Genomic DNA, 14,114 nt, shown 5'->3' on the forward strand with positions numbered 1-14,114 from the left:
GGGTCTTTTGCTTATGCTTGGTAATTCTTGACCCTTTACAGTCCAAGCAGCAAAGAGAACCAAGTTTCTCCTTGTCAGGGATTTTTATTCCCTTCACCTCAGAGCCCAAACTGATGGGATGAGTTCATATGCAGATCTCCCCTTAGATAGAGTGAGGAATGCAATCAACAAGGTCTCTGTCCTTTGATGCTACACAATGGCTCCTTTGTTTCCAATGGGCTTTTTTTTTTTTTTTTTTTTTTTTGTGCAGGACGAGTACTTTATTTTAATTAATGCTTTTTTTCCTGTTTGGTGAGTTACACAATTAGAGGTTTACAATGCAATCGTTTGCTATCACTCTATAACATGGTATACAGATAAGTGAGACTAATGCACGAAGCATCTTGCAAGCCATTCATAAGGTCTAAACACTAAACACATTCTTATCAATTTAACATCTATTTTAACACAGGTAAGCCAGATTGTTTTCCAGCTATGCATTTGTCAGTGTTCAGTGAGGCCTGGGGCCTTGGCATGAGCTGGCACCTGGTCTGCCAGCATCACAGATATCAAGAGGAATCTTCACATGGGAAGAAGAGGGGGATTTAAGACGGGTTTTTTTTTAATATAACTATTACAGTAGCACTTAGAACCCCAAGCCCCCATTGTGTTAGGCACTGCAGAAACATAGAACAAAGACGTTTTTTTCCCAAAAAGCTTGCAATCTATGCAAAGTAGCATTTAGGGTGCAGGAGCGAGTGACTCGAAAGAACACTCAAGTGTCATTTGTGCTCCCTGGATAATTCACATGCACAGGCACTCCTAGAAAGGTTGCTAGAGTGTGGGATAGAATGACATTTAAATAGGAACAACCTGACAATCTTGGATGGAAGAAAAACAGATTTCCCCACCACCCCTTGCAGAAGATTTACTGCCTGGGATCCCTAACCAATAATGGTAAAAACAACCCCAACATGCATAACAGCAGCAGCTATATTTTGCTATGGAAGGTCTACGAAAGGGCTAAATGGTGAAATAAACAATTACCTGGGCAAAGCACCCATGTGTTCCTCATGTTTGAAGTAGCACTCAAATTATGTTGGTAAAATCAGTATAATCTATTCTTGGTTTGTCTCAGCTACAATGGATTCACGAATATGTTGCTTCAAAACCAATTTGATGTAAGATTGTCCAATTTTGTAAATCTAAAGGCAATGCATTGAGCCCAATAAATTGAGCATTGCATAAATAACTGCCGATGGATACACATTGGATATTGGTATTGTTTAGAGAAGTTATTGAGAACTGGAAAAGGTTCCTGTGAGTCAGGAAAATTGCTGACATCATCATTTTATATAAATGTGTATGACCCAGCAAAACTAGATTAACACAAAACGCATTGTGTAAAATCAGTGTAGCTTCATTAGAGCCTGCAAAATAAACAAAAAGCTTTTGTCCTTTTGTAGAAATACGGGCTATGTGAAAGGTAAAACTCATGCAGTTGGTGGAAGTATGCTGATTTACACCAGATGAGGACCTGGTTCTGAATGGTACCGCATATTACAACATGTGCCAGCCCTTCTGAGAGTGTGCCTCACTCAGGGTGTATTACCAGTTAGGACAATGTGCTACAATGCAGCTGTTTGGTGAAGGAATGATGGGTTTACCAGGCATGAGGTGCATGCTGTACAATAGAATGAATAAGAATGTTGGGTTCATAAGTAATTCATCTGGTTGATGGGGTTTTATTAGTTTGTAAGCTATGGAGGAGCTCAGTGACCTGTGCTCCTAATCAGAGGTGATTCCTACCACCAGAGCTTCTTAAAACAAAAACAAACAAAAGAAAAAATCAGAAAAGGTCTTGCTATGTGAACGTGAATGTAAATAATACTTAATCCTACATCAGATTGGGTTACTCGGAGCTCTCTGTTTCTAGGTGATGACTATCTCGGGAAAAGTACTGTATAAGTTCAAAGTTTAAATATTCATTATCCTTATTTTCTTAAGTACCATTCTGGCTATGGAAGTATGGCAGGCACTTAACGTCAGTCAAACTCATAGACTCAGTAGTTGTAGCTATTCTGTGGTTAAGGCTGAACGTGACAGCTTCCCATTATATACAGGATTTTTACTACCATTCCATTGCTTCCTAAAAAGAAACCAACCCCCTTAAAAGCTTATATACTGCATCTTAATCTCAGTGTAGAGTGTTTCTTGGGAAGTTTGGTTAAAATCAGACAATGTGTGGTATGGTGGTGACATGCACCACACTGAAGTAAGCTTTTTCCCCAAAAGCATTTTCCTTTGTGACTGCCTGGTCCATGCTAATTCTTCCTAGTGCAAAGATGCACTCTTATAGGACATTTTTCCCTCTTAGGCAGGCCTTTCTTGGCAAAAACTAATAGCTGCTGCTCTAGAGTAGCTATTGTGCAATTCGGCCAGAGAAAGGTGGAACACTTTATGTTAATTTTAAACAGTGAGAATTACCTAGATATAATATTTTAAATGCTTGAAAATGTTTCTATTGGTTGACTTCCTTTCCCCCCTTTCATTCCTGCCCAGTGTGTGTTGTCCCCATATTCCACCCAGGTATAACTCCACCCACACCACACGACCGCCTGTGGACTTGCTAAAGTCTGCAGGAGGGAATCCCCATCTTGTTGGACTTCATACGAACTCAGAGGAGGGAGCCCTTCTTATGGATATTGTAGCGGGGCAAGCACCCCGCTCTGGAGAGAAAGGGGTTAAAACCAGCTCTGGCAAAGGGCTGCCCTGAGGAGCCAATCAGGCGAAGGCAGGTAGCAGCCAGTCCAGGCCTGGTGGGGCTGGTATAAAAAGGGCTGTGAGGTAGGCCCAGGCTGCCTGGGAGCACAGGGCAGGGCCGGCTCCAGGGTTTTGGCCGCCCCAGGCAGCCAAAAAAAAAAAAAGTCGCGGTCGCGAGCTGTGGCGGCAATTTGGCGGGAGGTCCTTCGCTCCGAGGTGGAGTGAGGGACCGTCCGCCGAATTGCCGCTGAATACCTGGACGTGCCGCCCCTCTCCGGAGCGGCCGCCCCAAGCACCTGCTTGACAAGCTGGTGCCTGGAGCCGGCCCTGGCACAGGGTACCTTCAACAAAGTAGTGCAGGGGCAGGGGCAGGCTGAGTTGGGGAGCTCAGGCCTGGTGACCTCCCAGGCTGAGGCCTGACAGGAAGGCCTAAGGAGGTACTGGGGCTGCAGGGAAAGGAAGCAGGTCCAACCCCCAGCCAATGATGAGTGGCCACTTCAGACTGCAGTCTGCCCCTGAGGGATGGGGCTAGCTGAAGACTGGCAGTGGATCACTGAGGCGAGGTGGGCTCAAGGGAGTAGGGCTCCCTGTGTGAGGGGCAGCACCCCAAGGTCAGGAGTACTGTATTCCAGGAGGGACGTGGGGCCTACACGTGGTGGAGATAAAGGGACTGCAGAGGGGCAGGTAAGGGCAGGGAGAAACTAGCCAGAGGAGGGCACTCCTGAACTGGATAAGCTAATTCCTGGACTGACCAGCAGGAGGCGCTGTGGTGGTGAGTCAGCAGCCTTGCTACAGATATATATTCCCCAATACATGTACATTTCTAAGGCTGATTCAAATCTAGTAAATCTTCTGCCCACCCACAAATAATTCATTAAAAATATTGTTAAGGCTGAAAGTGGATATCAATGGATTCCTGGTTTTTTTTCCCCTGAAAAAAAATTACTTTCTGTACAAAAATTCTGTACGAAACTCCTGCTGATCCTGGCAGACACCTATAGTCACTTGGTGTCTACAGTGGCAGATTAGGCACTGGGCCAACAGGACCTGTGCCTGGGGGCCCCTTGAAAAATGGGCACCCTGATCTCGCTCCTCAGCAGGAGTGCCGAGCGGGTGGGGGAAAGCCCACGTGCCCTGACCCCACACAGGCAGGGACCGCAGGCAGAAGGTGTGAGGATGGGTCCTCACTTGCTCTGGCCCAGGGCCCCACAAACCTGTAATTCACCTATGGGTGCCTTCATTTTCAGGGTAAAAGTTCCTTCACCACCTAAGGTCTTGTCTACATGGTGCAGCAATGTGCACTAGAAGAATGTGAATTATAATGTGCACCAATATGAAATGCACTATCAAGCCTGAGTAGACTCTGCTAAACTAAAAGTTCCCTAGAGTGTGTTAATATCAATACATTGGTGTGCATTAGAATTCACATCCCTCTCATGCACCATGTAGGTAAGTCCCAAGTTTCTGCTCCTGTGCCCGCCCACCCCTAGGAACTCAATAAGTGCATGCTCTGGTGTTTAGATGCCTATATCCTTCCAAAGCCCAGAGCAATCTGTGAACCGGGGGATGAATGCGTTTGAGGCCCAATCTGGTAGGCTTGCTCAGAGGCTGCTGATAAGATCAGGCCCCATTCAAAATATAGCTGAAGGAGGAGCTGCTGCTGCCCATCTTATAACTTTTAGCCCAGTGATTAGAGCATTTACCAGGGATGTGGGAGACCCAGGTTGAATTCTCCCATCTCTACCAGAGGGGGAGAAAGGATTTGAGCAGGAAGTCTCCATGATGGGAGACCATCACCCCACACCAATCCTGAAAGGGTTAATGAAGCTCAGAGAGGACCAGTTAGTGTGATAGGTCCCACATGAGAGGATTAGGCAGGAAGAGCAACCCCTGATTGGAGGATGAAGCTCACCTGAGCAGGTATGGGCTGGGCTAGTATAACACCAGGAAGCTGCCACAAGAAAGAGCTGTAGTGAGCATGTCTGTAGCCCCTTTCTCTGTGTGTTAGAGAGGGAAGGCGGGAACACAGGAAAAGAGTAGGCCCCTTAGAGCCTGGCCCTGAGGGAGGGGTGTACCCTGAAGAGAGAAGGATGGAGAAGAGAGCCTGTGAGTAGGAAGCAGGCTGGGGAGTGAGCGGAGAGAGAGTGCCACCCACCTTATAACTTTTAACCCAATGTTCGAGCATGCACCTGCTCTATCTCCTCCACTGACCATTTTGTGTGAAGCGACCCGGGCACCTAACTCATTCCTACAAGAAACTACCTAGGTGCCTAAGCTGCTTGATTCTGGGAAACAGGTTCCCACTTGTGGATCGCTCAGTAGAGATAGGTACCTCCCTGCAGCTGAGACTTACCTCCCTGCAGCTGGGAACTCTGAGGGAGGAGTGGGGCTGAGCACACCCCTCCCCCACTTCCCCAGTTGGTATCTTCCATGGGCTAGTTTAGGCAGCTCCCCACCTAGCATGCTGGCTTTTGTGCATCCCATTCTAAGATGCCTATTTCTCCTCATCCAGTGCATAGGGACCCTAGGTGCCTAAGTCACCCTGTGTGGATTGCAGTGTTACTTCTGTGATTTTTCTAGGTACCTAAAGGTTAGTCTCTGACACTCCCTGTTGCAATGCCTTTTTTGTGGGTCTACAGCTGTAATGTTAATGATCATTTCCCCCCAAAAGTCCTGTGTCATCAGAAAGACTTCAACACTTCAATTACTGAGTGGAAAAAATAAATTATGGTCATGTTGATAATGGGGGAAAAATCACAAGCACCCTGAGACAAGATGGATTGTCTCTACAGATCATGGGAGCTGGGCTGTAAGGCATTGTTCAGTCAGCATGATGACTTTGCAAGAAATATTAGCACCTGAGTTCACTATTAAATACATTCATGCAGAATGATCTGCACTCAGCTAGTTCTCATCCAAATGACACCCCGGCTCATTTTTCTCTCCCAATCTGAATCCATTTTTCTATTTCTCTTTTTATCTTCATTACTGCTCCCTTTTCTCATGGAAATTCAACTGTTCCACTCAGAACCCCCCAGGTCCCCCTGCATCATCGCTGTGGATTTTACTGTGATAAAAACTGCAGCAACATATCTCCAGCAAGCAGTACTTTAGGAGTGACCTGGAAGGGGGCTTCCACTACACAACACTGTCTCAGAGTCCTTTGGATTTAGGTCTTCATGAAGACACAGTTCCATCCTTGGGCTGTAGGCAATGAAAGGCTATGCCCCCTACTCCTTGTCCAAAAACACGAACTCCTCCTGCAAATGAAAAGCAAGTCAAGAACTCTGAGTTAAAATCATAGTTTTTCTCACTAGCATTCCCCACCGATATCATCAAACTGTCTAGAATGGCTCACAACTGTGAGTGCCAATTTCAGGGGAGACTGTTAGAAATCAGGACACAGACGCCAAACTGGCTGTGAGTTCTGTACTTAAATTTCTTCAACCAAGTAACAAGTGCGATCTCCTCAGGCACTACTACAACCTTAACATGGAGTCACAGACAGGTCCCTTGGGCACTCCAGTCTATCTTGCCACCAAGGCAAGTTCACCTTTGCGACAAATGGTTCTTTACATCAAAAATCATAAGAACATTCAGGTTACTCCCAGTCCCAAAGGACCAGGCAATTGCATCCTAGATCTCTCACCAAAGGCAATACTTGTAGTTAATCCTGTAATTAACTAAAGATTTATTAACTCAGAAAAGAAATAAGTGTTGTTTACAAAGTTAAGGCAGGTAAGCATATGCACACAAATGAGTCAGTCTTAGGTTTCAAAGATGATAGAAGCTGCCGTAATATGCAGGCTTAATATATCCTTTAGGGCTAACCGAAGCTACAAAGCTGGGGATCTCTTGCTTATGCTTAGAAGTCTGACCCTCTCCCTGAAGTCCAAGGAACATAGGCATAATTTCTTCTTGACAAGGATTTTTATTCCCTTCCCCCAGAGTTCAAGCTGTGATGCAACGAGTATTTGTGCGTGTCTTCTCTTCGTGGGTGTTGGGGGCGGGGGCAATCAACCAAGTCTTTTGTCCACTGATGTTTTACAGTGGTTAGTCTGGTGTCTATGGGCTTCCTTTTGTTGGGCAGGGGATGACACCTCTTGTGGTAAACTAGTATCTCACACTTGGTATAATGCTTCTCGCCTGACTCTGAGGGTTTAGAATTTGACCAAACATTTTTATAGTTACAGAACAAACACTTAAATATTACCTTAGAACATGTGACACAGATATTATAAGTAAGATCAATACATGCAGCAACTTAGAAGCATTTCATAAAGTCTAAATACTAAACACACTTTTATAAGCCTAATACCTATTTTAACTATACTAACACACAGGCGAGCCAGACTGGTTTCCAGCTTTGCATTTGTCCATGTTCAGTGAGGCCTAGGGGCCTTGGCATGAGCTGGCACCAGGTCTGCCAGCGTCACAGATGTGTTTGCTGGAATGGGATAACTTGGTGCAAAAATATAGAGGTGAAGTCTTGAGCTGTCTGAGTGAGTAGGTATCCCACATTGCCCAACACCATTTAAAAATTAGCTATACTTACTAGACATATTCTTATAAAGACATTTTGGTAGGGGTAGCAACCTATTTTAAAGGGACAAACATGTAACTTTATGAGAATACAGTACCACTAGAGACAGACAACATTTTTCAGATGAATAATTTATTTGCCAAAACCTGCAGTTTTGGATTGACTGAAACAATCCACTGACTTGACTCAAATCTGCTGAATAATTGTGGAAAAAAATATTTTCAGGCTAGATTCACAAAAGGATTTACACCCATTCACAAAACAGGAGGAGGGGATGGTATAGGTGATTTGCCAAAAATTAAAAAAAAAAAAATTCAGGTTGAATTGTTTTTTATTTTTTGGGGAACTGCCAGTGAACCAAAAGTCAGTCTTCCAGCTCTAATCATTACTCAATCATAGGGTAATTATTTAAACTACAACCTTACCACAGTCTAAAAGTGGCAATGTACGTGGTAATTAGTTACTCTTTGAATTATCAGATAATTTGGAATATTATTACAGAATAATTTTCAAGAGCATCTAATTACTGTGGGTCTAATCCTGCTAGCATTTTGCATGCAGAACTCCTGTAGAAGTTTGACACCTTGGAATACAGATTGATTTTTGGAACTGGGATCATATAATATTTATACATTGGTTACATGATTATATGCACGCTTTAGGAATAAAAACATAGCACTTTATTTTAAACAAAAATGATTTAATTACTGATCCATAATATTTGCATCAATGTTCTGAAGAAAGTGTAGGATAACTTAAGGTTTGGACTGTTTGACTAATAGCAAAAATAAAAGGTGGACATTTAATAACATTAAAAACTTTATTTTTCATGTGAATTTTAAAGTTTTGAACTATTTCACCTCGCTCTATTCATGTTAAATAAACTTCCAGCGAGGGAGATTTCTAAATATTAAATATTCATGAGCCCTGTGCAGCAGCATACATTTTGTCTCCATAGGTTTCAAATATGGAGATTTTTGTGGTCTTTCTGCAGCTTTCTGTAGAAAATACCCAATTATGGTCTCATGTTGATGGAATTGCTGACACAGGCACAACGGCTGAGCGGCAGCTACAAAAGAGTCTTGAGATCTTTAAGTAGCAACATCCTCTAAAATACTAAATTAGAAAAATAAGTGATCAGAATCGTATACCCCTCGGTTTTCCTGTGTGCGACAAAGTGTGAAGATACTTACAGAAAAGAACAGGCTGTAAAATAGAGATTTAAATTTGCCATCTAATTAGCCATCATGACATAGGGTGTCTGTCAACAGTACAACATAATGCCAGGTTAATAGAATTTGAGTTAGGAGACCCTGGGTTTGAGCCCCTACAAATTTGTAACCCTAGATTAGGAATTGTTGAACCCTTGGTCCCAGCCTGGGGCTCCAGCATCTACCCTGCATTAGGTGAGTCCCAGTCCAACCACCCATATCCCAGACTTCTTAGGATCCTCACAAAATGTGGCTGCTCTAGCCCTTTGTTCATGTTGCAGTGTGGGAAAACTTGACTGTCCACTAAACCTTACTGTCCAGAGGACAAAACATTGATCCATGGGATTGGGGGATACTTCTAGGCAGACTTCCAGAGCACAAGTCCAATGGGGCTGCATCTACACTGCAAAGGACTATGGTTTGAACCCTGGGTCCTGGCTTGGATCCTCTACCCCTGTGGGGTCCTGGGACCATAGGTCTTAACCCTGGGTTAGCATGATTTTTGTGTAGAGAGAAGGGGGCGGGGAGGGGGTTAGTTTTGAGCCTGAGTTCAAACCCTGGTCTTACACTGCAGTGTAGGCTTACCCAGAGCCCAGTGAAGTGAGTAGGAAGTCTTTCCATTGACTTCAACGGGCAATCAGGTCCATGCAGTATAGATATGTCAAATTCTGCTGTTTTTATACCAGTGTAATTCTAAAGTACAACTTCACTGAAACCAGCGGATGTATGTCTCTCTTACCCTGGTATGAATGAGAACAGAATTTCTCTCTGCAGTGATATTTGAAGGGAATGGGAATTGCATGATATATACCAGAGATTGGCAACCTTCAGCATTCAGTAATCCCCCTGGCGGGCCGGGCCAGTTTGTTTTCCTGTCCCATTCGCAGGTTCGGCCGATTGCGGCTCCTACTGGCCACAGTTCGCCGCTCCAGGCCAATGGGGGCGGCAGGAAGTGGCGCGGGATGAGGGATGTGCTGGCCGCCACTTCCTGCCGCCCCCATTGGCCTGGAGCAGCAAACCGCGGCCACTGGGAGTCGCGATTGGCCGAACCTGCGGACGCAGCAGGTAAACAAACCAGCCCAGCCCTCCAGGGTGCTTACCCTGGTGAGCCACGTGCCAAAGGTTGCCGATCCCTGATATATACATTTGGTACTTTCCTGATATAACCTTAATTTTGCAGATATTTCAATCAGCTTTATAAATTCCCTTTAACACTAAGATGTTTGAAAATTAAAAATATATATGGTAAGCAATTAAATAACCCTAAATACTGTAGTATGACAGTACTTTGTCAGCATTACACTGCTGTAATTTGGACTCATTTGTGTTATCTTTTAGCAAAAGTAACCGCCATAGAATAAACAATGTGTCAAAAAACTTCATTTGAGAATGCTGATATATCTCTTTACAACCTTTAATCACACGTCGGCATATGATATACACATGGTTCTGTCAGGAATTTCCCTAGGTTTTTGACAGCTCTTTAGAACTATTTCTGGCTGATTCCTCTGACAAAACTGTTCTGAGGAGTGGGGTATCATCTGTAATCTTACTGTCCGTTTTTAGTGTGGTATGAAAATGTTGCTTGCCTACTCAAGGTCTGTGAGGTCTGATTATTTTTTAATACAAGAAAGAAGGCTCCGTCAGCAGCTCAGCAGCTCCAGATAAGGCTAAATCAATCCATTAAGATGTGCATTTGTGAACATTCAATTATACAGCCAGAATAGAATAGGTTTACTGAAATAATTGCTAATGTAACTCTTTCCTTCTTTCCATTAAACTCAGTTTAGTTTTGAAAATTAGTGTAAGTGGAGTTTTTGTATGCATTGTGTATAGAAACAGTTGAGACCCAGCTGGCTTTTTCTTAACACAATACACTTTTTTCAGTGAAATAATCCTAGAACCTTTAATTTCAGAAGGCATTGGGTATCCCTGAGTTAAAGTCCTACCATAACAAATCTAAAAATCTGTACCTGTGGGGGTTTTGTCTATGACCATTTCTAACCATGAGGCATCCAGGCTCCACAGAAGCTATGCTTTTTAACAGAAGAGCCAATTACATTTCTGTTAACATTTATAGAAACAACATGTGGCACTTGTATCTTCTGCCACTACCAAGCAAAACAATCTAGTTCTAGGGAGCGTCCTATCTTCTCCTATACTAGGAGATGTAATAGTGTAGCAGGCTCCTTTAAATTTGGAATTAGTGGGGTTTATGGGGAAATCTGAGTCTGGACCCTGACTTTCACTGACATGACATCAGCAGTCTTCTTCTTAATTCTCTTCTGTTTATAAACCATCTGGAACATTCACAAAACATAGAAGGCCACATTCTCCACTGGTTTAAATGGGCCTTTTATGCCGCAGATTATTTGACTCAGTTTATTCAGCAAATTAATTACTTATAGCATATTTATATAAATACAGTTTAACTAAAATGTGGATTCAAAACAATGCATGATCATTTAGTCCCCAATCCTACAGAAACTTATATGCCTAGCCTGATGCACTTTGGGTAGTTCAATGGAACTACTCAGTGTGTAATGTTGAGTATGTGCATACGTCTTTGCAGTGTCAGGGTCTTGTTGCCCACATGTAATATCTAAATAAAACTGCTTGTGCTTCCCTGCTACTTCCAATCCTTACCTAAATTATGTCAATTGTAGCTTTCTACAGTTCTACCTATTATTGCATTTTGAAGCCAGTCTCCTTGCTAGGAGCAGTTAGACTCCTATTTTGTTATCAGCTGGGTACAATTAGAGTTACATTAATCAGCTGTGTTTGTTCAACTGAGTTCAGATTTCCTTTTGATTGCTGTAGGCATGATTTGAATTTTATCACCACAAGTCAATTCTTTAGACAAAATTTCTGACCTTAAATAACCCAAACTGTCACATACCACACTTTTCTAACAGTATAGAACCACATTATGAATTATAGACAGGGCTTATTGTCTTTGGGTTTCTATTTCTGCTCATTTTAATGTTTGTCTTTTGTATTTTCATAGAAACTTCTGTTTTTATAAGTTTATTGTAATGGTGATTGACAGGAATTGACAGTTATTTCATAAATACTGAAATAAGCACAACTTAAAAAAATAGCTAAGCACTTTTAAAGCCTCATTTATTGTTTGCATTCTACATGCAAGATAATACTACATATTATCTAGACAATACTCACTCCTGCCATGAGTGCAGGGACTGGACTAGATGACCTCTCAAGCTCCCTTCCAATCCTACACTTCTATGATTAAATGCATACAATGGGCTAAATTCAGAAATCTGGTGTAAGGTAGGATCCCTTAGAGACAGTAATTATCATACAACTGGTATCTGAATTGGTGTAACTTGCATGCTGAGAAGATAGAAGAAGGTGTAAGTTAACGTAGGATGGGAACAACCCACTTAAAGTAGCCCTACCTTATTTAAAGCTTGGCTTCTAGCCATGTAACCTATATCAGCACTGATGCTCTTAGTCATCAGTGGAGTGAGGTAAGTAGTGGCTTTAAGGTGGCCTGTTAATGAACCAAATCACATCTCAATTTAGCCCCCTGAGTCTGAGGGAGCCTAAGACCTCGTTTACATGAGAGACCTGCACCAGCTTACCTAAATGTGATTTTAAACCAATTTAGTTAAACCAGTGCAAAAGGCTATCTTATGTGGGTTTAAAACATGGTTAGTTTAAGTCAATTATGAATCAGTTAAATCTAAACAAAACGAGGTGGGAGGGATTGCTCTGGCTGAACAAAATCAGTTTAAATAACTGATTTTTTTTAGTTAAACTAGTGCAACTTTCTTGTGTAGACAAGACCTAAGTCTCGAAGGAGTTTCCTGGGGTAGCCAAGTACATGGGGGAAGGCGGTGTAGTTTATATGAAGAGGGGACTGGAGGAAAATTGTAAGCTAAATCAGTTTGGATGCCTTATAGCCTAGTTTCTGAATCTGGGCCATTGTGTAACCACAAAAAATCTGTTTTCCATGCTGGTACTGAGATAAACAGAGATTATAAAGAGAAACTGACCGGGCTATAATTTACAGCAGGGAGTACATATGCAGCAAGCATAATAGAAAGGAACCTTGCCAGTTCTTCAAAATGTATGAGCTGTTTTGTTTGTTAGTTTTTTGGTTTTAATCAAAGATGGGTATCTGTAATTATGAAAAAGTTTAACATGATGAGCTGTGTCCTCCAGAGGGTGGTATTAAATGCTGCCTTTTGTTTTCTTCCACAGTAAAACCAACAGTTATTGATGTTGACATTTATGTTAACAGCATTGGCCCAGTGTCATCAATAAATATGGTAAGTGTCTTGCTAACAATGATTTTATCTGGACTGCTTGTCTTGGCATCAATACTTGCTGTTGAAGGGGGGGGAGAGAAATGTCACTAGGATAAGATGTTTTGATTGAAAGCAGTAAGAAATAAGTCAGCCGACATAGTTCTACTTTTTAGACATAGTTCTACTTTTGTGCCTTTCCGAGGAGAAATAAACCAACTCAGCAGTATCATGCTGAGTGCTGCCTGTCATAAAATGCTGTTATATCTTGAATGATAAAAGTATGATGTTCAGAAAGACACATATGAAACAAGCCTGTTTCCAGGAAAATGTTGCAAGTGATGCTTAAATAATATCGTTTAGGAATACAGGAAATTAAAATTAAATAGAAACATGTCTATGTAAAATTAATGTTCATCTTAAAAATAAGCCAGGTATTCACAATATGTCCCTGTATAGAAATATATATGTAAGATTTGGCTTTAAGTGTTGAGTTAACTCTGGATCAAAATCAGTATTAACTCTATCAGTGCATTTATTTACATGAGTTTATCAGATCTACAATGTTGTATTATAAATCAATGAGAGAATAGTGTCCTTCATTTTTCCCCTTGAGCTTTCGGAAAAAAAGGTCATCTTTAGTTGTACTGTGTGCATGAGCCAGGGAACGCAGAACTCTCAGAAGGCATGTGAGACACTGCTCGTGTGTCTGATACCACTGGTTTATGCTGGACCCAATCTAATCATAGAAGTAAAACTCTCTTCTAGCTCACTGTTAACAGACGGTTTAACATACAGGAAAGGGCTCAGTTTTTGCAGTGACAAATACTATAAATTGTGCTTCTTTATCTTGATGTTGACATAGTTACATAGGCTTGGATTGTTTTTGTGGCACAACTTTTGGCTTCAATTCATGGATTCCAAACACTCTATGTTGTGTGGAGGGATGAATTTTGTCCTAATGTGGTTCAGAAATGGGGGCAGGAATTGGGGGAAAGGAGGTTTGCTAATATTTTGATCTGCTCACATCTAAAATCTCCTACTTAAATTCTTCAGGGCAGACACTTGGAATTCCATTGTGTGTGTTCAAAACCTAGCCAACGACACAAATTTGATTGCGCTCTGTGTGGTGCAACTGTAATATAAATATTAAACAATAAGTGTAATTGTTCTTTTAGCTTACTGGGGAGGGGGGCTGAGTTTTGAAACCATTGTTCTGAGTTTGAATGCCAATGCCTTTTTTCAACGGCTTGTTAATGTATATTTAAAAAAAATCCAAACACGAGACTCTGTGCAAATGGGAGATTTGGCAAGTGAAGATGGAACAAATAATCAGTACTTGGAACA

General features: G+C 42.0%; 1 protein-coding gene across 1 annotated transcript in view; it reads left to right on the plus strand.

The window, feature by feature from the left end:
* LOC112109713 (gamma-aminobutyric acid receptor subunit gamma-3) overlaps positions 1-14,114 on the plus strand; it is a 514,545-nt gene that overhangs the window by 18,481 nt on the left and 481,950 nt on the right. The window contains exon 3 of the mRNA XM_026648999.1: positions 12,724-12,791. Within this exon, the coding sequence (XP_026504784.1) occupies positions 12,724-12,791 (68 nt within the window). The remainder of the gene's footprint in view (positions 1-12,723; positions 12,792-14,114) is intronic.

The sequence above is a fragment of the Terrapene carolina genome, unplaced genomic scaffold (assembly GCF_002925995.2).
Source record: "Terrapene carolina triunguis isolate 2854851 unplaced genomic scaffold, T_m_triunguis-2.0 Scaffold23, whole genome shotgun sequence".
NCBI classification, from domain to species: domain Eukaryota; kingdom Metazoa; phylum Chordata; order Testudines; family Emydidae; genus Terrapene; species Terrapene triunguis.